This window comes from Orbicella faveolata, unplaced genomic scaffold (genome assembly GCF_042242905.1).
Source record: "Orbicella faveolata isolate gen_17 unplaced genomic scaffold, um_ofav_v1 contig_36, whole genome shotgun sequence".
NCBI lineage: Eukaryota > Metazoa > Cnidaria > Anthozoa > Scleractinia > Merulinidae > Orbicella > Orbicella faveolata.
In genome coordinates this window covers 1,602,989-1,630,000 of record NW_028301565.1, presented here as the reverse complement: position 1 = coordinate 1,630,000, position 27,012 = coordinate 1,602,989, and the positions used below count along the sequence as shown (strand labels likewise).

At 39.8% G+C, this 27,012-nt stretch overlaps 1 protein-coding gene and 2 pseudogenes across 3 annotated transcripts in view; 1 reads left to right on the top strand and 2 right to left on the bottom strand.

Annotated features, from left to right (window-relative positions):
- LOC110053840 (sushi, von Willebrand factor type A, EGF and pentraxin domain-containing protein 1-like) overlaps positions 1 to 17,546 on the top strand; it is a 27,830-nt gene extending 10,284 nt beyond the window's left edge. Inside the window, exons 3-28 of one of the 3 annotated variants that reach the window (XM_089274786.1) lie at positions 35 to 206; positions 990 to 1,157; positions 1,390 to 1,557; positions 2,236 to 2,403; positions 3,148 to 3,315; positions 3,952 to 4,119; positions 4,444 to 4,611; positions 4,684 to 4,851; positions 5,224 to 5,397; positions 5,698 to 5,820; positions 6,126 to 6,293; positions 6,515 to 6,682; positions 6,949 to 7,116; positions 8,418 to 8,585; positions 8,845 to 9,012; positions 9,239 to 9,406; positions 9,657 to 9,827; positions 10,164 to 10,331; positions 11,022 to 11,189; positions 11,739 to 11,906; positions 12,601 to 12,768; positions 13,456 to 13,662; positions 14,416 to 14,589; positions 15,184 to 15,363; positions 15,692 to 15,868; positions 16,690 to 17,546. In XM_089274786.1, coding sequence (XP_089130912.1) covers positions 35 to 206; positions 990 to 1,157; positions 1,390 to 1,557; positions 2,236 to 2,403; positions 3,148 to 3,315; positions 3,952 to 4,119; positions 4,444 to 4,611; positions 4,684 to 4,851; positions 5,224 to 5,397; positions 5,698 to 5,820; positions 6,126 to 6,293; positions 6,515 to 6,682; positions 6,949 to 7,116; positions 8,418 to 8,585; positions 8,845 to 9,012; positions 9,239 to 9,406; positions 9,657 to 9,827; positions 10,164 to 10,331; positions 11,022 to 11,189; positions 11,739 to 11,906; positions 12,601 to 12,768; positions 13,456 to 13,662; positions 14,416 to 14,589; positions 15,184 to 15,363; positions 15,692 to 15,868; positions 16,690 to 16,877 — 4,422 coding nt within the window. In that variant the 3' untranslated portion in view covers positions 16,878 to 17,546. The remainder of the gene's footprint in view (positions 1 to 34; positions 207 to 989; positions 1,158 to 1,389; positions 1,558 to 2,235; positions 2,404 to 3,147; positions 3,316 to 3,951; positions 4,120 to 4,443; positions 4,612 to 4,683; positions 4,852 to 5,223; positions 5,398 to 5,697; positions 5,821 to 6,125; positions 6,294 to 6,514; positions 6,683 to 6,948; positions 7,117 to 8,417; positions 8,586 to 8,844; positions 9,013 to 9,238; positions 9,407 to 9,656; positions 9,828 to 10,163; positions 10,332 to 11,021; positions 11,190 to 11,738; positions 11,907 to 12,600; positions 12,769 to 13,455; positions 13,663 to 14,415; positions 14,590 to 15,183; positions 15,364 to 15,691; positions 15,869 to 16,689) is intronic. The other 2 variants (XM_089274788.1, XM_089274787.1) reach the window with 2 other exon arrangements.
- On the bottom strand, positions 7,396 to 8,389 carry LOC149101947 (uncharacterized; annotated as a pseudogene).
- Positions 17,547 to 19,543: 1,997 nt separating the features above from the next.
- On the bottom strand, positions 19,544 to 23,477 carry LOC149101946 (uncharacterized; annotated as a pseudogene).
- Positions 23,478 to 27,012: the final 3,535 nt, after the last annotated feature.

Genomic DNA, 27,012 nt, shown 5'->3' with positions numbered 1-27,012 from the left:
TTTTTTTTTTTTTTTTTTTTTTTTTCCACCGCAGGAACTTACAGGCAACGGAAATAGTCGTGCCTTGAATACAAACGAGCTTGATCCTGCAATCCAAACACAGAAGATCCGAATCTATCCAAAAGAACCGTTTTCATTGATGTTGGATCCAGCCGATCCTATTCCTTCTTGTCTCAGATTAGAGTTGCATGGCTGTTCTGCATCAGGTATTTGGCGACCTGTATCTATGTAGACTTTTCCACTTGAAAGAGCTGAGTCACTGCAGTTTGGTTATTCTTGCGTTATGTTTTAATCACGACCACCAGAAAGATCAATTTAGTGATTAATTTCAAGCTAAAGCTACAGTGTGCAAAGAATGCGAGCATACAATTCACATTCTAGCAAATGTTTGGTCAATTTTTACATCAGAATGACTTTTCAAGAACAGCGTTGCTTGGGCTTCTTGGAATAAAAGATAAGAGTCAACTGAAAGAAATGCTTAAGCTCACTATTAGATGAAGGCTACAAGTTGCTTTTAGCTTTCCTGAGTTCTTTATAGATATTTCCACTAACTATACAGAACTCGGTGTCATGCAGCTTGCATTTGATGGGTAGTTGAGGCATAAAATGCATTTGCACTACATACCAGATTGAAATTGCATTGTAACGCTGGAGCTGGAAGGTAAGTTAGCTGTACGATATCAAAACGGACAATGTAAGCATGTGAAGGGAACGAAAGTGCGAATCCCTCTTCTCTTCTATTTTTGCTCATCCCCTCCGCAGTTATCCCCATTTTTTGCTCACCCCTTGCGCACTCGTTTGCTAGGTCGCTTGCTCGATCTCCCCGCCTGTAAAATGGAAAGAAAACGTCTACTACTCAGGCTATGTAAACTTTGAATAAAATTCTTTGAACTGAAAACCGCGGAAAACACAACAACGACTTGTAACAATAAATAATAATAATACATGCATATCTCCTTAGTTATACTGGAATCTTTCTTTATTTTCAGCTGACTGTAAGGACCCCGGAAGTCCTCCGAACGGGGTGCGGAATGGAAATCATTTCGGTCATGGAAAACAGATAACGTTTGCTTGCGCGAAAGGTTTCATGCTCGTTGGTAGCGCGACTTCTGTTTGTCATAAAGGGACATGGACTCACGCACTTCCCAGCTGCAAAGGTTGGTTTCGTTTGAATCATTCGTATTCATTGCATTACTGTGAAATTGATTTGGTAAAACAGTGATTTAAATGTGTTTCCTTTAACGCTGGTTTGTTAAATTACTATGGGGCTTATCGAGCATGTGGGAGAAAATTAAGCAATCTCAAACGACCAGTTTTACACATTGGTTTATATATGCAGCTTCCACTTTCTCTTATGTAAAGACGTTGGTATTTTCCCCCTTTATATAGCCACTTGTGAGGATCCTGGAGTTGTAGTAAATGGACAGAGAAAAGGAGACACGTTTATCGATGGTGACTCAGTAGAATTTACCTGCGATGTAAACTACAGCCTGGTAGGTTCGTCGATAATCCGTTGTCTTGGAGGAAAATGGAGCTCCGCTCTACCACAATGCAAAGGTATAAAACTGGAGCAACTTGATCTCAGTAGCAACCCTCCCCGCCCCCACCCAAAAATGCAAAACATCGCACGGCGGGATGAGTCAAACGGTTGTTACCAGTGAAGTAGGTTTGAGAGGAGTGTCACGGCTGGGTCAGATGCAAGAAGCCGGGAACGATGAAGGTGCCAGAACGCCTAAGAGCTCTCCAATAGTATGGCAAATTTAATATTTTCTTTAGTGGCAATTCCAACTGAGCAAAATACTCCCAATTCCAATTTCCAACACAATTTCCAAGTTAAAGAAAAAGGTTAACGAAAAGGTCAAAAAATTGCAACAAACCAAAAAACTTGGAATAAACATGAACAACACGGATAACATGATCAACAACATATACAACAATAACAAAAACAATCTTTTTTTTTTTTCTTTTTGCCTGTCAGCTTTCATACAATTGGCTTGGCCCGCGGATAGCTAGTGCTAGTCTATGCGGAGTGCTGTCCTGACGGCGACGAATGAATAAATTTTCGGCCTGCAAATAGCATACGCGAAAAGGTTTTGCAAGTTAATTATATGAAGCCTTACATATTTGGTCTGCGTAGGTTAACCATTTTCCCTGGTTCGCGTAATGATTCAGAAGCCATGGTTTCAAAAATATGATTTATTTTGCTACCACTAACTATTTGCTGTCTGTTTGCAGCTTCGTGCCCAGATCCTGGAATTCCTCAACACGGTCAACGAGTTGGTTCCAGTTTCGGACATGGCAAACAGTTACGATTCATATGTGAATCAGGATATTGGCTGGTGGGAAGTCAACTGATCGTTTGTAATGAAAGCAAATGGAGTAACGGCATCCCCAAATGTAAAGGTACATAATCTGACGAGCTGAGATTGTTATCTCCAAAAAGAGACAATTTGCTATTTCCACTTTTTTTTTTCTGAGGGTTATATGAGCTGGGTACCGCTTTCTTAGAATGATGAATTACTACTTGCATCCCGTTTGATTTTAAAGCCGAAATCTCTCTCGTTTTGTTGAAGACTTTTCAAAACTATTTACAGCCATTGTCAAGAAAAGCAAGCATTTTTCATATGTTAGTATTTCTCCGGTTTGAAACAATTTCTTCTGATTACAGAGTTACTCGGTTAAGGCTCCGTTCTCACTACACCGGAAGAATTTGAAAACGGAGGTTTTATTCCTACGGTTAGGCCTACGGTCCACACTAATCCGTCACGAAAGCGGAGCTTTTCGGAAACCCTCTTCAAACCAGACGAATTTGAAAACGCAGGCTTTTCGTTTTCGTGTGGACGGAAAACGTCACGTGATCACCCTGACCGAGTTTTCACAAACACAAATCCAAAATGGCTGATGATTCTTGATTTAAAAATTCCTCCGGCGTAGTGTGAACGGAAAACACTTGATGCGTCTCCAGATTGAAACCTCCGTCTTCAAATTCCTCCGGGTTAGTGTGGACGGGGCATGATTCTCTTCCTCCTTGCTTGGGAGTAGGACCCGTCGACTGGGTTAATTGATTTCTTTTCTGTAATGTGTGGAATTTATTGACGAAGGATTGCTAGTGTCAGTTTGAACTTCCATGGACCGTACTTTTGTCAGCTGTTTGTAGCGATCCAGGAATGCCGGAGAATGGAATCAGAATCGGTGACGATTTTGGTGACGGTCAAATGGTGGCTTACAGATGTAATGAGAACTTTAACTTAGTTGGCGCGTCTACGTCCTTTTGCATAGCAGGACAGTGGAATTCCACAAAGCCAACGTGTAAAGGTATGCTGTACTTAATTTAATTTACGCAGTAAATCACCGAGGCTTGGACTCGCAAGGGAAACGTGCAATCTGCCAAAATCTCGGGACAATGTAGGCTAGGTCAAGTTTTACTAGTTTCAGGAACCATTTTAGGCTCGTTAAACGCCCAGCATTTCTCAAATGGCATCAGAAACCTTCTTGTGACTAGCGGTGCGTATACTGATTCTGTTTTCGGATTCTGTTTTGTTCCTATGGATCTGAAGGCTTGATAGCTTGTTATACAGGCGAGTGACTAAAGTGTCTAAAGTTGTTTCTCCTCCTGGAAACATGAAGAATACAACGGTCACTTCTCGGCATTTTGTCAACTGGTTTCTAGAAACAATTCAACAGTTGTCAGACAACCGAGAAGAAAGAGGCATTGTGAGAGGAAAGTACTATATTGCAGGACAACCTGGGCTTGAGCTTTGGAACTCTGCGTCTCAAGTTCACTTGAACACTCCCTAATAATTAAATCAATGCGCCTCCACTCACCCAAAAGTCTCTGAGCTTTCAAAGAACTGTTTTACCTCAAAAAAAGTTATCAAATGTAACTCTGCTGTCCTTATTCCCTTCAATGGAACAGCATAAATAATAACGCAATGCGTTTTGATATTTCAGTGTCCTGTCCTGATCCTGGAGTGCCCCAGGACGGTATAAGAATCGGTTCCAATTTTGCCCATGGAAGGACCGTGACATTCCTCTGCCTACAAGATTTCAGTTTGGTGGGAAGCCAATCAATGACATGTCATGACGGGAAATGGAGCACTGTTCTTCCTGTTTGCAAGGGTAATACTCTTGGTCGTTGAAATTGCTGTAGAAAAAACCTTTCTTTTATAACAATGAGTACTAGTAGATTTAATATTACATCGTTATTTAGTACTACTATTACATCATCTTAAAAGTGTTAAAGAGAAAGTCACACATTCACACTTATTTTTTAAAAAGCGCATAAGAATTTTGTGTGATTCAACTTTTGAAACGAAAAATTCTCAGGTTTTAGTCGTAATTCAAATTGTAAAGACCACTCGTACAACGTCCTCTGAAAAAACCTTGTTTTCCCTGTTCTGTTCTTGTTCACTGATCTCTAATTTCAATCTCTTTCCATCTTAGCGTCTTGTGAAGACCCAGGATCGCCTCAAAATGGTGTTAGACATGGAATCGAGTTTGGTCACAACAAGCGTATCTCCTTCACATGCCTTTCGGGATTTCAGCGGATTGGAAGTTCGACAGCATTGTGTATCAGTGGAAAGTGGAGTGCTTCTCTTCCTCAGTGTAAAGGTAAACGAAAAATTTGATGTTCGGCGATAAACTCAACTTAAGAAAGTTGCTAAACAGTAAGTTTGTTTTAAGCTTTTTGCCTGGATCCTGGTATCCCTGTAAATGGAAACAGAATCGGCGATGATTTCCTCGATGGACAGACTGTGGCGTTCGGATGTCAACCAGGCCACACGCTGATTGGGTCGCAGGTTCTAGAATGCGTGGCTGGAAAATGGGATAATGACTTACCGGAGTGTAAAGGTTAGTTTTGATGGATTAAAACAGTAGATACCAACCAAAAAACTTGAGAAGAAAGCAGTTTTAAAATAATAATAATAACTACTACTCCGGACCTTGGGAACAATGTTTGGAGAGAACCCTGAGGATCTTGATGGTATAAGTTTAAGAAGGAATACGCCGACTGAGAATACGGGCTCCTGGATTGGCTGACTGTATCAATGTCCTTATTCATATCATTATTACTGAATTAAGGACGTTTCTTGATGATCGATGGATGGCAACTCAGATATTTCAATTCTGCAGCAACCCATCCATGTTATATTGTCCTAACCGCGAATAAGTCAGTTATTCTCTAGTTAATAAAACACTGTTGCCTTGTTGTTTCTATTCAAGCCTCGTGCCCAGATCCCGTTGTTCCTTTACATGGCCGAGTTCTTGATTCTAAGCCTGGTAACCGACACGGACAGCAGGTGACATTTGCTTGTGATCCTGGCTTTAAACGAACAGGATCGTCAATCATTAGGTGCAAGAATGGAATCTGGAACTCTTCTGCGCCCTTGTGTACCGGTATGAAACTAAGCGGCTAGACATTCAGTCGAAAATTATTATTATTATTATTATTATTATTATTATTATTATTATTATTATGACGATGACGATGACGATGACGATGACGATGACGATGATTATGATCATGATTATGATTATTATTATTGTGTTATTTGCTAAAGCATCGGAGCTGCAGCAGAATTTTTATATACAGAAACCGTTCTATTGTGCAAGTTGAATAAGTGTCTGTGTTTCTAAGGAGACAAAAGCAGCAGCAAAGAGTAAATGAAAAAAACATTTCTTTCTCTTTTATTTTAGATATTGACGAGTGTACAGAGGGACATTCCGACTGTCATGCGAACGCTACGTGCAAGAATAGTGTGGGCTCATTTACATGTACATGTAATGCGGGCTCAGTTGGAGATGGCAAAATCTGCTTTGGTGCGTGTTATAGGTTTATTAATCTGCCTTTAAGAAACGATTTTGGTGCCATGATATATTTTAAAACGGTGTGTAAAGTGTCGTTGTCTGTAAATTGACCCTGAAGGGGTTCGAGGTCGGTAAAATGACTGTTTCTCGGTGATAAAATTTGTAAATTTGTTTCCTGTAAAGCATATCGTTGATACGATAAGGAATATATTTGATTTCAACTGCTACGAGAGCTTCGACTATATTATACGCACAGAGATACAATAAAACGCAGCTTAGACACCACTCAAAACGATTCTGAACGTTTTGTTACTTAGCAAACTGCAAGGATCCGGGAATTCCACGAAATGGCACACGGACAGGCAACAATTTTGAACACGGTCAATTACTTAACTTCACGTGCAATAATGGCTACACGCTGATTGGTCGCAAGTCAATAGTCTGTCAGAAAGGAATTTGGAGTTCATCTCTACCTCAGTGCAAAAGTAAGTTAATATGGAATGTATATCATGTACTAGGTGTTCACATATTATTTCGGCATTTATTTCATAATCAGATTAAAGCCTTATAGTTCATATACAGGTATCTTCCAGCCTTCGCTCGCTCTTTCTTTTTTCCCGTTCCTCGTCGATGTTTCAAAAATTTCGACATTTCTGGTTCTCAATCCAGGTACGCATGAGTTGAATATCGTTTTTAAATCTTATAGAGTCCTGCATTGATCCTGGTACTCCCCAAAACGGTCTCAGGATAGGCGGCGACTTCCGCCACGGAATGAAAGTGACGTTTGAATGTCAGCCAACCTTTAAGATGACCGGCTTCGCCAGCATGACTTGCCTTGACGGAGCATGGAATCACAGACTTCCAGTATGTTCAGGTAAGGCAAATGTCTGACTGGCTAACTTGAGGAGTGTCGAGTTATATCCATATTCATAAAATAAAGGTGGAAATGACGACGATTTGAAGATGATGGTCTAAATATAATTCAATGGGCTCTATTACTAAGTATTGTCTTCGACGCTAAAGGGAATGGATCCTTTTGTAGATAGAAAAATGAAATAAAGTGGAACATATATTTAAGCATCCCTTGATATGATTTCAATTATAAATTTATCCACAACGTATTTGCTTTATTATTTTTAGCAAATTGCAAAGATCCAGGAACTCCACGAAATGGCGCACGGACAGGTGACAATTTTGAACACGGTCAATCAGTTACCTTCACGTGCAATAATGGCTACACGTTGATTGGTAGGAAGTCAATGGACTGTCGGAAAGGAATTTGGAGTTCCTCTCTACCTCAGTGCAAAAGTAAGTTAATATGAAAGGAATATCATGTACTATTTGTTCGCATATTTTTTGGCATTTAATTTGTTTTTAATATAAAACTAGAGATAAGGATAAACGACCTTTCGATCTCGCTGACATCATTTTCAAGTTTATAAAGTGATTAAAAATGTTTGCATATACGAGTAAAACAAGACATGAGAATTTGGAAAGCGATAAAACTATTTAAGCGTTACAAAACGTAAGTGATAAAAAACTAAAATACAAAAGGCTATATAAGACAATAACGAACTATTTTTAAAACTACAAAAGATACAGTAAGTATGGAATATAAAACACTCTGCGATATAAAAATAACTTTGCGCGGATGGAGTCAGACTGCTTATTCAAAGTTGGCTTTAGGCCTTTTATAAAAAGCATCTCATAAATTAAACAGTCAAATATGCTCTGGCACTTCCGTTAGATCTTAAATCTAAGACCTATGTCATTTGGGTCCTCCCATGTTGCCCTCTGACGTGTTTCACAAACGTAGACTCCTTATGTTCCTCAATACGTTGATACAGGTGTCGGCATGTGTAGCTGACATGATCTACATCACACAGATTACACTTGAAATTGTATACAACGCATTGTTGATTCACAATAGGGGGTTTCTTTCTCTTGGCTTAGTGTTGAATCCGATCTTTTGGCTTGATACGGGTTGGATATCTGTTCCAATTTTGTGACTTAATTCCCCAAGTTGTCTTCGTACAGAATTCGTTGGTCTCTGGTCCTTTAATGTTATTCTCACAGGTGCTTTCTTCTCGTCACGCATCTGTTTGGATCTTAAATCTCCCGGTACTTTCGCAGTAACAAAAATACTGATTGTTGATTGCAAGAGTAGGGCTGGGTACAGAAGTCGAGAGAAAGTCTGCGTGAGACGTTTACATTCTAAGTGGAACAGCTGCCAGTTAGATGAAAGCTTAAAAGCACGTTTCAACATCATTTTAAGCAGTGACTGTTTATATCTCACATCGACATGGCTTTGATAATGCAATAATAATCCGGTGTCTGTTGTCTGTCTATATAGCTTTGTTTCCAGACGGACATGTGTTTGACGATTTCCACCCCCAGAAAGGAGGTTTGCCGTTTTTGGCTAATTCCATGGTGTAGTTAACTAAAGGATGGCTGTCATTCAGCTGTCATTCAGTCCATATACAGGTTTCTCTTAGCCGCGGCCATTTATTATTCTTTTACGCGCTTCTCGTTGATGTCTAACAACTTTTCAACATTTCTGGTTCTCAATCTAGGCACGCATTAGTTGAATATCGTTTTTAATCTTATAGAGTCCTGCGTTGATCCTGGTACTCCCCAAAACGGTCTCAGGATAGGCGGCGACTTCCGCCACGGAATGAAAGTGACGTTTGAATGTCAGCCAACCTTTAAGATGACCGGCTTCGCCAGTATGACTTGCCTTGACGGAGCATGGAGTCACAGACTACCGGTATGCTCAGGTAAGGCAAATGTCCGACTAATAACTAACTTAAGGAGAGTCGGGTAATATCTCTGGTCATATGAGGCAAGTCAAAAATGACGAAAATTTGACGATGAAGGTCTAAATATATTGCAATAGGCTCTATTGTTAAGTATTGTCCTTGAAGGCACTCTTTTGGAACATTGGAATAAAGAGGGAAATATATTCAAGCATCCCTTTATTTTCCTTTGATTTCAATTATAAATTTATCCAAAACACTTTTGCTTTATTATTTTTAGCAAATTGCAAGGATCCAGGAATTCCACGAAATGGCGCACGGACAGATGACAATTTTGAACACGGTCAAACGGTTAGCTTCACGTGCAATAATGGCTACATGTTGATTGGTAGCAAGTCAATGGACTGTCGGAAAGGAATTTGGAGTTCATCTCTGCCCCAATGTAAAAGTAAGTTACAACATTTATACCTGAAGGCAAATCTTGACTTTATTTCTTGGAATTAGCCCCCGTATATATTTGAACCTCATCAATGGATTTAAACAATTATTTGTAAAGCCTAATTCAAGAAATATTCTTGTTCGCGAGAGAAAACAAATGAAAAAAAAAATTGCATTCTAAATCATTCAGTTAGCTAATAACCTTGAACTTGCAAACATTTATTTGAAATTTTCAGAGTCCTGCATCGATCCTGGCAATCCACTGAACGGGCGCAGAATAGGCTTGGATTTCCGGCATGGCAAGAAAGTCTCGTTTACTTGCCTAGCCAATTTTAAATTGACGGGCACTTTCAGAATCATTTGCCTCGACGGAACATGGAGTAACAAAGTTCCCACATGCAAAGGTAACATCGAAGTGTACGACAGATGAAAAACTCGGTGGGGCAAATAATCACAATATTGTAATTTTGATATCGATAATTTCAACAATAAAGTAATAAAAAGTACTTTAAATTGGAACATCCCAGGGTTTCAGTTTGCTTTGAAAAAATATGAAAATTAACCGGCTTTTATTTATTTTTGACTTTAAACTCTTTTAGAGAAAAAGAAAGTCATGTGCTAGTTTTTAAAACTCAGGTTGTGTTCTTGTTTCAGCTGTTTGCAAGGTCCCTTCCAAGCTGGACAACGGAGTGATATTGGCGGACAAATTTGATAACGAGGGTATCATCGAGTTTACTTGCAACCATGGCTACAAGTTAATAGGCCCACGTGTATTACGCTGTGACAGTGGTAAATGGAATAACAACATTCCAAGTTGCCGTAGAGGTAACAGGCCGAATGATTTAAGTAGTTGCTGTGTGAAGGTGTTTTTGTTTTTCTGTTTCTTTTTTTGTTTTTTTGGGTTTTTTTTTCGCTATGAATTTCAAGAATTACATGGCTAAATATAAATCTGGTTGCCAGTTTTCCTTTTCAGGAAGGCTTGAACTCAATGATGGCGAAATGGCCCCTAAAGAGGTGCTTTCCTGTTGCAGTGATCGCATGGGCTATGGGATCGTTTGCTACATATTGAAAATGGACCTTGGAACATTTTTCTCATAAATTACATTAATTTCATATATTCCGCTTTGGATTTAGATGAATATTTGCATTTTCGTACTCTAGATGTTTGCCCCAGTCCCCCTAGACTTGTTCACGGCTCGCATGATGGTAATGATTTCAGCAATGGTAGAAACGTAACATATTCTTGTGACCCACTGTATGTGTTGGAAGGATCTGAGTTCATGACATGCGTGGACGGACAGTGGCTTGGCCAAATTCCAGTTTGCCGAGGTAACTAGAAAGGACAATCAATGATCCATTAACAGCTGTACTATAGGAATTCTTGTAGCATAGTTTTTTACACTGCTTTAGGAGTAACTTGTTAAAGATCAAAGCCCTGAAATGTCAATATTCGTGGGCATAAAAATAGTTTTCACTCACGGCGAGCACAGACTCTCTCACGATGACAACAATGATATTGCTTTAGAAGTTAGCAACACGTAGAAGTTTTAGGATTTGAAAGCTTTAAAGATCTGCCGATACAAAATTGCCACGTTGGTAATGTAATAAATTAAACACGTGAGTCCGTGTCTTACCATATTTCCTAACGAAAAGAAGGGAGTGAAAACAACGACGCGCAGCGGAGTATTTTTGACGAGTTTCTAGGTGTTTCGAAATGTGGTAAAATACTGATCGAGTGTTTGATATATCTTTTTAATGGAAACTAAAACTAAGGAGAAAACGGAGAATTAAAATTGTAAAAATTTATGCTAGTCCAAACACCGTTACGGTTATGACTACCTTTGTTTCAAATTGATCAATTGTTAACGAGTTTGGGAAGCGGAATTGGGCGATTTGTAACGGGTGTTTAGCTAACGAGTGGACTCCTCGTCTATCTGGTGTCACTCGCTGAAAGTCGTCAACGTCGATACCGTCTCCACCGTGTAACAGATTGTTTTGTCGTTCTTTGACTTATTTTAGCTCACTGCCAACCCCCCACTACACCAGCAAATGGCTTTATGTTCGGTGACAACATCCAACACCAAAGTAATGTCCAGTTCTGGTGTGACGAGGGTTTTATTTTACGAGGTTCAAATAGCAGTCAATGCAATGATGGAAGGTGGGATTCCCCAACTCCTATTTGTGAAGGTAACATTAACTGGATTAAAATGGTCTTCCCACTCACTCATCCTCATCGGGCCCATGAGGACTCTTGAGTCTTAATCTAAAGAAAATTTGGGAATCAACTCTCTGGACCTAATAAAGAATTGTAATAAATCCTTCTCCCATCTGCTAGAGAGTTTTGCATTCTAGCCTGAACAGTGAACATATATATGGGCTTGGGTAGCTGATGTAGACATCTGTGAGTAAACTTTCCCGGCTAAAGGTACAATTCGACCCATTTTTGACAGAGATGTTGGGGTCTGAGAAATTCTGAGAGATGAAAATAAAGTACATGCATTTTTTAATTTAAAGATTATTGTACCTTAGAATCAATGCGGGTGGTGAAGAGAAGCCGTTGAGCCACGTAAAAAGCAAACGTTAAAATAAACGAAAAAAAAAAAAATCCAGCTCGCTAGGTCCCAATGGGCCATCGCGATTAAAATGAATGAAAATTCCAGGTAAGCAGAATAGTAAATAAGATCGATCTTTTGATCCAATTTGTTATTTCATTCTACATCCTCGCTCTACTTTCAGCCACTTGCCTGGCTCCTGCCAACATAGAGCATGGCTCGTATAGAGGAAGTGATTTTTCTGCGGGAGATAGTGTCACATACACATGTGACGATCAGTATTTCTTAGATGGCTCATCTGTAATCACTTGCCTCGATGGGCGGTGGAATGGTACTCCGCCAATCTGTAGAGGTAAGACAATGTAAGATGCTTAACAACGATAATCTGTATACTTAACTTTAAAACGTAAAATCGTTTAAACGGTCAAAATCTATACATGTATTGACTCTAACTATTATAATTTAGTCTTGGCTAGAGAATTTGGAAGGAATTTTGGCCACGGACATGTATATTAACACCAAAAAAGCCTGTATTTATAAACTTTGAAAAGTAACTTTTGTCCGATCGCTGCATTTATCTTGAGGTGTGATATATCGCAGCTATAGTAAACGTTTTATAAGATACTAGCCAGTTTGACGTTTTCCTGATGTTTTCACGTGTGTAAATGTTGTAAACCATGACCACACTGGGCGTGGTCAGTCATCTTCACTTCCAGACGCTTTCTTGTCTTGTTTTGAGAACTGTTCAACATAATCAAACAGGGCTAGATATCACTAGATATGACTGGATCGATACTGTAACATTTGTGTGAGGTCCACCCATGCTCTCCTTTGCAAAAAAACTGCCACTTTTTCTGGAATCATTTTGAGAAAGTATGGCTGGAGCGAATGTCCGTCATATGATTATATTTTCCTTTTGAAAAATAAAATTGGAGATCTCGTGGCTGGAACGAGACCAAGGAATAGAATTTTTTCTACATTTTGGAAAATAGTAAATCACGCAAAACGAACACTATGTATTTGCTTGTTATTTCGTTATTTTTCAGCTCCATGTTCTCCACCAGTTGCCCCCGTTGATGGTTTTGTGTCCGGTGATAATCATCAACATCATAGCTCTGTTCAGTTCTGGTGCAAGCAAGGTTTTACACTGCGAGGCTCAGCGAACAGTCAGTGTGTTGATGGGAAATGGGACTCACCAATTCCTTTTTGTGAAGGTGAATTACTTATCGTTTCTGTTACTTACTACGTTCCTTTCTAACGTCACTCTGAAACCAATGCGCCAAGTACTAGCCCGATCGTAGGGACCTGATCGTAACGCACTTCAATTTATTTAAATCATTGCAACGTAACAATTTACGCCAAACGGGGTGGGGGTGGATGGGATGCAGACTTTGAAGGGACGAGCCACTATAAGCTTTAAAGCTACACCATTCTCGCGATACACCAGAAGCCCCAAACAACTCTAGGCAGCTAATGCCGTTCGAAAAATGCCTTTCTTAATTTTTCCTTGGGAGGCGCGGTGGCCTCATGGTTAGTGCGCTCGTCTCCGGATCGAGCGGTCCGGGTTCGAGCCCTGGCCGGGGACATTGTGTTGTGTTCTTGGGCAAGACACTCTCACAGTGCCTCTCTCCACCCAGGTGTATAAATGGGTACCGGCGAACTTAATACTGGGGGTAACCCTGCGATGGACTAGCATCCCATCCTAGTCGCTTCATGCTACAGAAACCGGGATAAGCTCCGGCCTGATGGGCCACTTGGCTCGCATGTAGACTTTACCTTTACCTTTACCTAATTTTTCCTCAACAATAAACCACTACGTTGTCGACAAAGGGCAATATACCTCTAAGCTTTAAATACTGGATCCTTGACATCGAAGTCTTTTTCCTCTCTATGCATTTCAGCACCTTCGAACACCAAATCATGCAAGAAGCCATCTCCTCCCCCGAACGCACATCTCAGGTTGGCCTCGCAAGCCCTGAGAGAATGGTTTTCTAACGGTGAAAGAGTGTATTATCAGTGTAACACAGGATATTCTCAAACTGGGTTCTCCATTCAACGTTGCAGTAAAGGGCAATGGTTGCCTGCTAAATCTCTGCTCACTTGTATAGGTTAGTATTTGTAGCCTCTATTACGGTGTAAGAGTGTTTATTTTAATATTTATATAACACGGCGACAACGACAGCAACAGCAACAACAACAACAACAACAACAACAACAACAAAGTGTTCATAATACCAAATGTTATTCATGTCATAAACCATGCTTGCCATTTACTTTTGTAGACCTTTTATATATGACATATATAGCTATAGTTTGTGACCAATGATATCGATAACCTCTCCAGTATTTGTGAGTGCGTTTGGCATAAACGTGTCACATGACAGAAACAAGACAAGAAGATATTCCCCAGAAAAAAGAAACGAAAATGTGTTGTACGTTAGAACGTGCAGTGTCCTTCCCGGAATTAATTGCGTTAATAAATATGCAAATGATTTAGACTGTGCTAGAATGGGTTCCTAATGCCAATTAGCTGACAACAATGGTGTTCGACAGTTCAGCTTAGCTGTTCTCCTGGACAGAACAGCTTTCTAACAAAAGATGAAAATTGTGTTCAAGTTAACTGTTTGCTTCTCGTAAAAGATACATGTAGTAACTGCAGACTTATTAGTTATTCTTGTTTTCGTACCATTTTTCGCTCTTAATTTCTTTCTTTAGGGGATAAGTCAAATTATTGTATAGGAATACGGTGTGATATCATGATGGCGTTAACTCTGAGATCGTTAAATTCTGTTACATGGCCACAACGTTTTGATAGGACAGTCTAAGACAACATTCCCCTGTTTTTTATCACTACGTTGCAGCAAGAAACTGTGGCCATCCGGGAACTCCTGTAAACGGCAATATAAACAGCTATGTGTTTACTTACGGAAGCACAGTGGAGTATACATGTGATAAAGGTTATACTTTGGTTGGATCCAAGCAAAGGGTTTGTCAAGCCAACCAAACGTGGAGTGGAACATCACCTCAGTGTACAAGTAGGTTTGGTTCACTCATTTTAATAAATCAAGTTAACAAAGGTTGCGGAGAAGAAGTGAAAGAAGATCTAGTCAGATGGTGGGCCAAAATGACGGCAAATTTAAACGTTTGTGAAAATCGATTTTTTTTTTTTTTTTTTTTTTTTTTTTTTTTTTTTTTACGTAGCAATCATCAGACTCATCATCATCACCATCATCATCATCGTCGTCGTCGTCATCATCATCATCAAGAACAGAATCAGTCCTTATAGCCTTATGGGACGCATAAGACATTAGTATTCAGACCACCAGACAACAAAATCGGATGGCGTTCTTCTGATTTCGGTTTGACAGAGAAATAGACAGGCAATGGATAAATAATTTTCAAATAGCCAAATTTCTCAGTTTAAAGCATTGGGACCTTACACAAGGAGCCAAACGATAGTTGTCACATACAAATTGCCGCTGTTCCAACCGTTTCGCAGTATTTCCGCAATTTTATCGTGGTTTTACCGCAGTTGTATCGCAGCGGTACCGAAATCTTAACGCAGACGGACCACACCGCTCGTATATTTGTTCATTCACAAATCGTTATTTCTATTTTGTCTTATTTAGCGGTAAACTGCGGTCCAATCGCTGCTCCTATTAATGGCGAGAAGATCATAGAGACCTCAACGTTCCTTAACGGCGAAGTAAAGTTCCGATGCATTGGACTACAATTTAAATTGGCGGGAGACTCAACACGAAAATGTCTTCGAAGTGGACAGTGGAGTGGCACACAGCCAATTTGTCAATGTATGTTTTAAAGTTGGCAAATTTATTGCTTTTCTTACTTTTCACACCGCAAAGAACCTTCACTTAGGTTTCCAAAACATTTGTTTCCGTGCTGAAGTCAGTATAGTTGGCGCCACTAATTCCTCCAATCAAAAGTAAAACCCATTGTTACTCGCTCCCACTCGTTTTCCCGCTCTTTCCGTCAGCTACATGTAATTTCTTTGTGTTTTGATTGGTTCGTTGATTTCTTTGTCTTTGTGACTCCTAGAGTGATAAGTTTGGTTTGGGTTTTACGACAGTCAACTGAAAACCGTTCTAATGGCCGTCTCGGCCTTGATTTGTTTTGTAGTGATCAATTGCGGTGATCCAGGAACTCCGAAAAATGGCATCAGAACGGTTCATCGCGGTTTCTACTACTCCGGCCATGTGGTATACAAATGTGACAGAAAGTACAGAATGGACGGCGCACCTAGAATCTATTGCTCAAGAGATGGAAACTGGACAAAACCTAAACCTAGATGCCTAGGTCAGTGACAGATAACTTGATTGTAGTCATAACATTTTTCCATTTGCAATGTTGCGGTGAAGTTGTTAGCAATATTAGAACTAGTCGTTTTTAGTATAATGTAATTCAAAGCTGCACCGCTGGAGGTCATAAGATTATGGGAAGATTATTTGACATTCTGTTTGTTTGTTTGTTTGTTTGTTTGTTTGTTTGTTTTTACGATGCAAAACATTAAGTGACGTGGGAGATGATGAGGTAGCCTAACAGCTGTAGGCTCCGTATGCTAGCTATTTTATTGATAGATACCTTTATTGAGAAGCTCATTTGTCCATTACTTAACTGTTGATTTTAGTTTGTCTTGTGTTACTATAATAATCACTCATGGCTGTGAAATAGTCAAGTTAGGCCCACACATATCCTTCTTTGTACTTACTTTTGTTGTTCGTTTTGTCGGCTTCTCTAGCTTTGAAAAATTTTTCTCACGATAGTTATGTTTCGGCTGCCTTGCTGACCTCCACGAAAGTTTAAGTTATGGTTAGTTATCGTATAAGGAATACCTTTTTCATCATGTCCATAAGCTCATCATATATTTGTCTTCGCCCCGTTCGTGTGTCTGGGTTTAGTTTAAGTCAAACCAGGGAGGTCTTATGAGTTCTCAGGGCCTTTAAACCCAAATATGTCTACAATTTAGGTATTTAGCTGGAAAGCTTCGAGCTTGTATTTTATTGGGTTAGTCCGATAGCACTAACAGCAAATGCCGTTGAAGCGCCCAATACTCTTTAGCGGTAACCGACCACGAGTTATCCAACAACCTTGTTAATTCGCTGCGTTTTAATTTCTAGCTCCCTGCACGAACCCAGGAGCGCCCAAAAATGGCCGACGAAGTGCAAGTGACTTCAGACATAACAGAACCGTTCGATTCTATTGCGACAAGAATTTCCGGTTGGTCGGCGCAAGTAAAATAATATGCAATAACGGAAATTGGAGTGCCGCCGTGCCGAGATGCAGAAGAAATTCACGGCTTGGATAAAGACGAAGAGCGTGATATGCAAAACGACTAAACATGGCTTATAAATACGGGCCGTTTATTTGAACAAAGCTAAAATTAAACCTGGTTAAGTTTAAACCGTGGTTAGACCGGGCTATGCGGAATTTAAATTTCGTCAACTGAGCGCGAAAGAGACCGAATTCGCGAAGAACGCGTTTTAAATGTCGTTCTATAAATGCCTTTATTGTTGTTTTGACATCACTGATGCATGTTCTTCGACCAGGAGAACACTTTTCTCGGGCTATTGTTTTCTCTTAAAGAAAAGGTTCCTTTCACAACGTTGTACAGAACTGTGTGGAATTTTTTCATAAACTGGACTCAACGGTATATTTAACGGAATACGAAATGGGGGTTCAAGTATCACCATCAAACAGCTCTGAGATTGTGGAGGGGCATAAGGACAAAAGTTAAGTTCCCTTTGATCCCAATAGACGTTAACGGTTAAATGACGTTTAATAAACGTACTCAGGAACCGGTCTAACTTGCTTTTGTTTTGTTTTGTTTTGTTTTGTTTTTTTCCACCTAGACTCATTTTAATTAATCGGCCCTTAATATGTAAAGTATATATGTTACTTAAGCAATAATTTTAAAATCGTTTCATGCTTTGTATTTTATTGTGAAATTAAAGATGCATTTGGTTTATTTATCTTATACACGGTTTGCCGTCTCCTTGTTCAATGATGACGTCACAGTACGCCTGTCCTTCGATTGATCGCCCGCGCACATTATGCTTGGGCCATAAATAGAAGGGGTAATACTTGGTCCGCTACTGACAGCGAGGACCTAGAGGGATGTAGGACCGATTACCTAAATGAAGTTCAGGCATTTCATTTCTGATTGCCAAGTGTAAAAAAAAATCTCGTATTTACATTAAACACGAACGGAGATATTCTGAGCCCTTGCACTAGCAAACCTCCATAATTATCAACGGTTTTTGTAGCTCCTAAAACGAAGTGCTAATTTCGAAATAACTGTAAAATGTTACTTCATGCTCACTAAAAGCTCTAACACGTCCATCAACGCGATATTAAATTAAATCTTCAACTAAGACGCTTATCAAACTAACGTGAATACCTAGCTACACTACACTCCAGAATAGACAGTAATTGTAGAGAAGTTCGTATACACTTCTGGTAGCTTTAGGGTGCGTTCCTTATGGAATAATCTGGATCAGGATCAGTGATCCAAAATCTGTCTGGATCATGGTGCATCAAAGGAACCGATGACTCCAACCTGACCATGGATTTACCGGTTCTTTTGATGCGCCATGATCCAGACAGATCTTGGATCACTGATCCTGATCCAGATCACCCGAAAGGAACGCACCCTTAATAAAAATCTGCTGCGATCTCTACTACAGCGACCGGAAGTCTTTGCAAACTCTTTACTTCTACTACAAGAAACCTTTGCGCATGTGACGTTATAGTGAAAACGGTCTATGCATTCTTTGAAGGCCAGCCGTCCGGACCTTTTCACTGTAACTACTGCTTAGGTCCATCTGCCCATGATGCGAACACTTGAATGTGCGTACGGCTTGACTTGAACCAATTAATATGAGTCGTATGTTACTTCTAATAAGGTAACCTTGAGAACGACTTGGCCCGTTCATATGAGCTCGGGAAACCGGCCGGGCTGGCCCGTAAAGTGACGAAGCTTGTAATCTAAACGCATGGAAATTTTCAGCCCAGTTACCGCGAAATGCAAAACAGAAAACCAAGGAGGCGCCACATAAAATTCTATCTTCTATGTCTGTCTTAGCTTGGCCAACTTGTGTAACTTAACTGCGGCAGACAAAAGACTACTAATTCTATGAAGACCAACGTGAGATAAGACAAAGTGATACCATGAGGAAGGGGCGCCTTCTTCAGTGAGAGAGTGAAGGCCTCTTCAGTTCCGGGCTGAAAATGTTCCAGATCGAGGTCGCAAAAACCGAGATCTCTATTACTCTCTTCTCATATGAACATATAGAAACTATGACGAAGAAAATAGGGACGAGATGAGCAGCCCGATTTGCCGGGCTAGTATCTGAAGCGACCAATGCATCCGACCAATGTTTTCTGTGTATCAAAATTCATGTTTTGAAAACTTTCAATGGCGATCCACCACAATAGTCTTGGGCATGGTAAAGGTGAAGTCTGCATACGAGCCAAGTGGCCCATCAGACTGGTGCTTATCCCTGTTTCTGTAGCATGAAGCGACCACAGCAGTATTTCTACTCCCCCCTGGATGGGATGCTAGTCCATTGCAGGGTTACCCCAGCATTAAATTCGCCGGTACCCATTTGTACACCTGGGTGGAGAAAGGACTGTGGGATCTTGCCCAGAACACAAAACAATATCACCCTGGACCTTTCGATCCCGATTCGAGCGCACTGACCATGAGGCCACCGCGCCTCCCCAATTTTTCTTGTCATGGGCCTCTTTTAAATTGTAGAGTTTTAGACCTAAGCCGCCTTAGGTATAATTTTTAAAACCTTGGCGTTAGAAAGCAAAAATATATTTATTATGTGAAGGTCACCTCTTCAGAAAGTTTCTAACTCTAGCTGAAAAACTAACGTTATTAAGCTTCTATTAACTTGTACACTTTATTTGCTGTTTAAAAACGTAGCCAAAATTTTAGAAAAATGGAAAGGAAGAGTTAACAATGTATTGCAACAAAAACACAAAAATTTACTGTGTTGTACTTTGACACTTTCTTACACCCTTAAACTACAGCAAATTTGTGATGGACCAGCCACCTTGTTTGCTGATAAGAGGAAAAAAGTTACCTGTACACACTTATTACCAAAACAAAAGAAACAAGAAGTGTGTATCACAGGGTAGGACTTTGTCACATATGACAAACTTGCGACAGGCCTACGACATGACTTAGGACCATTTACTCGCGCTCGACATTTTCACTTACAAAACTAAATATGCAAAAGTTTGCACCTGGCTTTTCGGAGCGAAAGTTCGAACAAACAGTAAAAAAATATTTTAGCTGTCCCGCGCTTTGAAAAAACTTTCTAAAGAGAAGTTTTTCGCATTAATCCGTTCAGTACTTTTCGAGAAACGTCTTCATATGAATCAGACAACAAGTTCGTCCGCCATTTTGACGCAACAAAACTTCACCTCGTCCCGTACTCAGTAGAAATTTAGCACAAAATGCTTCATTTTCAATCGACTTCGGCTACGATTGTCGCAGCGTTTTAAAACATTTTTTAAAATCCTACGACATTTTTTTTTTTTTGACGTACACAACAGTCGCAAGCGAGTTGTAGGTTTGATTTACACGAAACAGTTCATGTGGTAGGCCTGTCGTAAGCTTGTCGCATGCGACAAAGTCGTACCGTGTAAATCGGCCCTTAGAGAGAACAAAGTCATACTTAGCTTTGAGACCTCTGCTTCCAAGAATTTTGTAATTTCTTTGGTAAAAAATCACTTTTGAACTATCCGGATCAACTTTTGATACCTGCATGTCAACCTTATCCCCCTGTTGTGCAATGTACTCTATCAGCGCATTACTGCTTGCTAGGGTAAAAACAATTATGTCCTTGACAATGAAAAAAGCCTGCTCCACTTGCTGAACATTCAATAGTTACACGCTATGACGTACACCCGTGATATTCACAGTGGTTTCCTTTTCATCTTTGAAATGATAAATCAATTTCTGCAGATAATAAGATCCCTCCGTATAGATGCTCCTTCCATTTTTACAAAATTTATTCTGTCTGATATCACCCTGAAGATAAAGATGGCCGTTTTCAAAGCATCTGCCACTTGTTCTTTAAGAGCATCCACTGACACTAGAGGATCGACATGAAGGTGCAACTCATACTCACCATCAATTCTACCATGACTAAAGCCAATCCTCATTTCTAAACAGAACAAACCAAATTACAAATTTTAAGAGGTTAACAATCTCTGCATAATTCCCTCAACCTATGGTATGAAAATCATACAACTTCACAAAAGATTGTTTGAAAGTTATGTAGTAACAAACATTACGATATTAAAGCAAAGCTCAAAAACTCGTAATCTTGTTAGAATTGAATTAGCCCTCATGAATGTTGTAACAAAGCACACATTTGATAACAAAAAGTAAAACAAAAATCTGACGAAAGGTACACAAAGAATTTACCCGCACCTAAGGTTAGCCCACCCGAATTTGTATGAAAGAACAAACAAAGGCATTGGTTGCCAGGTGGAATAGAATCCAAGCATTTCACAAGTGGACGGTCGTGGTCCAAGCCCATGACTCCCTTAAAGCCTTGTTCGGCATCCTTCAACAACTTCCACTCATGGAACAGTTCGTCATAGCGGCTGACAATGTCCTCAGCTCCAAGCTCACTGAAAATTGCATTTGTGAAGAAAAAAATGCATTCAACCACCTGTGCTGCAAATGTTCCCGTACCACGAGATCCTCTTGTCGAAATTAAGAGACTACGGCATATATGGTAACGCGCACAAATGCATGGTTTCAGTCATATTTAGAGAATCGTACTGAGATGTGCTCCATCAACGGTCGCTTTCTAGCAGTTGTTCACTAAGTTGTGGCGTCTTCCAGCGGTCGATTTTAGGGCCACTACTATTTCTACTATATATCAACGATCTTCCAAACTGTCTATCAAATTGTGAACCGAGGATGTACGCTGATGACACCCATCTTACATGTGCAGGTGATAATGCAGACAATATTCAGTTACATCTAAATCACGACTTAGACAATGTTCATAATTGGCTGAAAGCAAACAAACTCATTCTAAATATGACTAAGACCGAATTCATGATTCTTGGATCTAGGCAGAGGCTAAGTACTCTCACATAATCCCCGACACTTGCAATTAATGACTTTCAAGTTAGCCAGGTCACTACCGCAAAATCACTTGGAGTGACCAGCGATGGCAAACTTGATTGGAGCGGCCACATCGAAAAAGTAACAAAGAAAGTCGCTTCTGGCATTGGGGCCATAAAACGAATAAGGCACCTTGTCCCTCCAGCGACCTTATATCTAATATATCAAGCTCTGATACAGCCACACTTTGACTATTGCAACATTGTTTGGGGAAACTGTGGGATAGCTTTACGACATAAGTTAAAAAAGCTACAAAATAGAGCAGCCCGTGTTTTGACCTACTCAAACTATGACGTAGATGCTGGTCGCCTGTTTAAACTTCTCGGGTGGAAAAATCTAGCATGCCAGCAGCAAATTCAAAGAGCTACGATATACAAGTCTCTGCACGGGTTGGCTAAAGAATATCTAAGTTCCAAATTAGAGAGGCGAGAAACTGCATATAATCTTATTGACTCTGAGAATAAACTAAATGTTCCAAATGCCGCGAACAAACTATTATAAAAATGGCTTTAGCTACTGTGGCGCCATTCTTTGGAACAGTCTTTCTTCCGACTTAAGGCAAGCAAAGTCCCTGAGGTAATTTAAACGCCTGCTGAAAGCAGACGTCTAAGGCATGGCATTCGTGAAAGGTTGCTTTTTATTCAATTATTCCCATTATTTTAAACATTAGGAAGTACAGTCAAACGTCTGTTAAGCGATCACCCTCGGGAATGAGCCAACTGACCGCTTAATAGAGATTGAACGCTTAATAGGGGTTTCCCAAAATGTAGTATAAAATATGGTTAAAATGGAACTGTAGCATGTATACAGTATAATGTCTCGGTACACAACAACAGTATATCATGTTGTGTGTGATGAGCTGTTGAAAGAAACTGGACATGGTTCGTGTGTCATCGTGTCAAAATATCCTTAAATATCGCATTGTAATTGACCACGTGACAGCTTAATAGAGGTGAAATACAGTAAAATTAGCCAATTCAGAATTCTAAATGGTGACCGCGTCCACTCTATAGAGGTGACCGCTCAATAAAGGTCAAATTTACAGTAAATAAGGGGACTACTTTTTGGGAATTTAATAAGTGTCCGTTTAATAGAGGGTGACCGCTCAGTAGAGAGCCGCTTAATAGAGGTTTGACTCTAAGTATATATTAGGTTTTTAAGCTGACGAATTTTTAAACCGTGTTAAAATAAAGATTGAATAAATGAATGAATGAATGAATGAATGAATGAATGAATGAATGAATGAATGAATGAATGAATGAATGAATGAATGAATGAATGACTAACCAGCATTTGCTTCTCCTATAAATACAGGTCACCGCCTCTCCCCCAAGTCCGACGGTGCCCGTACGCCAATGGTTCGAATACGGTCAAAATGGTTTTCAAAATTCTTGATTTCCTCACCTCTCCTTTTCCGAACAGTTTTCCGTAGCAACAAATACAGAAATATTGGTCCATCTTAAGCCATTTTCAGTCTGAAGCGTTGAGTCCATGGACAAGACTGCATTAGAACTAACAATCTCTGTCTTGGACAGGACAGATTACTAGTACCCAGTTTCCCAATTCTCTTCCAACATTTTCTCCTATTGGTAGGGGTATGACTTTGAAAGACAAAGTGTCAGCCATCATTTATCCATACTTTGCGAGAGCATTTGTCTTCTCGATCCTCACGGGAAAGAAAAAAGATAAATATATATTTCCAGCTAACTCCAAGCTGAAGGACCTTTCCCGTTAGTTTGTTTTATGTTGGAGTCGTTCGTAAAGCTTTTGTTCTGTTCTTTAGTTCCACTAGACAGGAAAACAACAACAATCAAAACAACAACAGCAAAAATAAGAATAGTGATAATGGCAATGACAGTCGTCGGTAATTTCTTATAATTTCTACTTTTTGAAACTTTTTCCAGCTGTAAAGCTTGAAAATCGTAGCGGTAGTAGCTATGAAGTGGAGAATTAAAACAGGGACTGAGCAAGCAGTAATTGGAAAAAAGGGCATGATGGAGTACAAAGAAAGGATAACATTCTGAAGACGGGGTGAGGTGTGAAAAATAAATTTCCTAGTGCCTTAGAACCATGGCTTGCTACAGACCCAGTTAAAGCTTTAGTAGGAGCCATCTTCTCAGATTGCGGCTCTCAGTTTTGAGCGAAGCGACAACATATGATGGTGATGGTGATGGTGATGGTGGTGGTGGTGGCGATGATGATGGCGATTATGTTGATGATGATGATGATGATGATGATGATGATGATGACGTTCATAAACATTAGGGCGATTGCATTTTTATATGGAACGTAATTTGAGCACTTGCAAAAAGAAATCCAAATCTCTGTATCGAACGAGACTGCAACCAACGACCTTTCAGTTTCAGACCCTCCTGTTCATTGGGTATTGTAACAGTAACTTACAACTACTGACAGGGAAGGGAGCCTTTTTTTCTGGCAGGTGAAGGACTGAAGTTTGTTTGGTCTCTGTTGTTTGAACGAAGTAACCACCATCGACCCTGACCTTCTATCCCACATTGCGGATCCTCATAAATTCAGCACGGAACTTATGGCTTCAATTTTAAAGGCTTTGGAAAGAAAAGATAAAATTTCTCTATTAGTTTTCAAATCCCCCCTTAATGGCGCAGCCCCTGAGTACATTACAGATCTGCTCCGCTACAAAACACAGTCTCGTACTTTGAGATCATCATCGAAGCCACTCTTGGCCACCCCGACAGCTCTCTTGAAAATATATGGGGGCCGCGCTTTTGCCATGGTGGTCCCTAAACTTTGGAACACGCTCCTCTTGGAGTTGAGACTGAGCGGCTCTTGCAACGTTTTTAAGAAACATTTGAAAAATTACCGTTTTCAAAATTGCTTTTAAAGTGTGAATATCATTTTTAAATTTTAGCTTGTTAGATAGTTCTTTTAATTTTTATTTATTTAAACTGATATTTACCTTTTGTTGTAAAGCACCATGAGCAATTACTGATAAGGGTGTTCTAGTCCTTAAAGTCTTGCCGCTTTTAACGTATGGTGCCGAGCTCAATCCGTGAGCCCAGGGCAGTCATAAGTCTGCTGGATTACTTGATGGATAGAGTCCTCCTAAGTATGTGAGCAGTTCCAAGGAGGACGGTCTTCTGTAGCTCTGTTATTCTAATATTGCCTGGGATCTTGGCGATGTAGTTTTCTGTTCCCTTCTTGACAAGCCCGAAAGCTCCAATGATCACTGGGACAGTTGTTGTTTTCATTCCCCACGTTTTCTCGATTTCAATCTCAAGATCTTTGTACTTTGTGAGTTTATCATTATTATTATTATTATTATTATTATTATTATTATTATTATAATCATAAAAATTACAATTTCCTCGATTGTGATCGGTTTAAATAAAGCTCCTATTTTCTACTAATTCACTTGCTAAGTTGCCGTCGGACAGTTTGTTATTGGACAGTTTGTTATCGGACAGCTCACTAAGCCAATCACATTCAAAGTTGTAGTTTAAATCAACCAATCACATCCAAAGTTACAGTTTAAACCAACCAATCTCAATTACAGAGCGACATTAAACAATTTACGCCTCCTTTGTGTGTCTTAATTCCTTTTCTTTCATAACTTGGCTATTCTTCTATGAGGGGGGGCAAGGGTATTTTCGTGACGCCGTGATCCGGTTTTTTTGTGCTTTGTGAATCGTGATTTGATAAAAAAAAAACTGTTCCGTGAATCGTGATTGAAGTGTATTCCGTGAGGCGTGAAATGCAAAAGTCCTTGGCTGTGAATCGTGAATAGATAAGAAATAAATCGTGAATGTCTAAAGTTGAGTTCGTAGCTGAGTTTCACTGCATTGTGATCAGATTTTTCCGTGACCTTAGTGAATTTAACGATTGAGTCAAGCCGACTGAGAGCAGCGACAAACGAAACATGTTGACAGGTTTAAATAAACCCGTTGATTTCCTGATCACCGTATTAGCCAATGAACCCGTCTCAATAGGAGTTTTGACTGATGAGCCATTGATGAACGACATGTGCGGACTCGGTGTAACTCAGACTGGTAAAGATCATGGCTGCTGAATCCGACAAAGTCCTCGCAGTTGTTGAATCAGTTATATTTTACCATGCTGAGCCAGAATCAGACACTTCCAAATTTGCTGGATCCAAGGATCGTGTCAGAATTGGCATAAGAGATTCGCAAAACCAACAAATTAAGATTTCAAATATCACCTTTCCAACAGCTGTAAATTATTGGTAAAGTTGAAGAATGCACTTTTTTGTACAAATGTTGATTACAGTTTCGTGCACATGTTCGAGAATCGTGAAAAGTGAATTTTTTTGTTTCGTGATTCGTGAAATCGAAAATTTACTATCGTGACTTCGTGACAAGACCCCCCCCCCTTGCCCCCCCCCCCTCTTCTATTCTTCTTCTGAGTGGAAGGCGGCCATATATGGTTGATTTTCCTCCACCCCAATTTTGTCACTTTGATTTAGCGACCGTGGGAGATCTAGACACAAGTTTATGCGTATAGCCACGTGGCCGGAAATCAACATTTTTTGAGTTATTTTTTTGTAAAAAAAAAATACCTCTTAGTCGGCGCGTCGGGTATGTTATGGACGGGTCAATGGGTGAGTGAGTGAGTGAGTGAGTGAGTGAGTGAGTGAGTGAGTGAGTGAGTGAGTGAGTGAGTGAGTGAGAGATGTATGTATGTCACACCAATCAGATTGGATCTACTATAAACAGCCAATCAAATTTCTTGTTGTAAAGGTAAATGGTATGCGTGAAGATTTGATCCCGATAGAGTTCAGAACGGCCATATTTATTCTTCCATAAAAGAGGAGGAAGTATTCATATACTGGGTTTACTTCGACATTTTCTGTTGGTTAGGCCGAGGATTTTAGTTAAATGAACGAGATGAGCCTTGAGGTTTGGAACAGTTCGTGAGTTAGTAGTATGCAAATGCAACGAGATATTTTTATTTTTAGTTACAAAGGTAATTTGATACTTTTGTTTTTCACAAGGAATAAATTCAATTAGAGGTCACGAATCGTCGCGTCTAGTTCTTAGGACATGTTTTAGAGGGGACGAGACTTTAGATTTGAAACAGTTCTCACGTTTACAATATTAAGTGCGGGTAGCAATTGCTTTGTTCTTGTTGCATGCAAATATAACGAGACATTTTTGTTTTTTAGTTACAAAGTATAATTTGACACTCTTGTTTTTCACAAGGGAGTAAATTCAATTAGAGCTGACGAATCGTCACCACTCTTTCCCACGAGATGTTTGCTATCTTTAGTAACAAATGGTAACTTAAC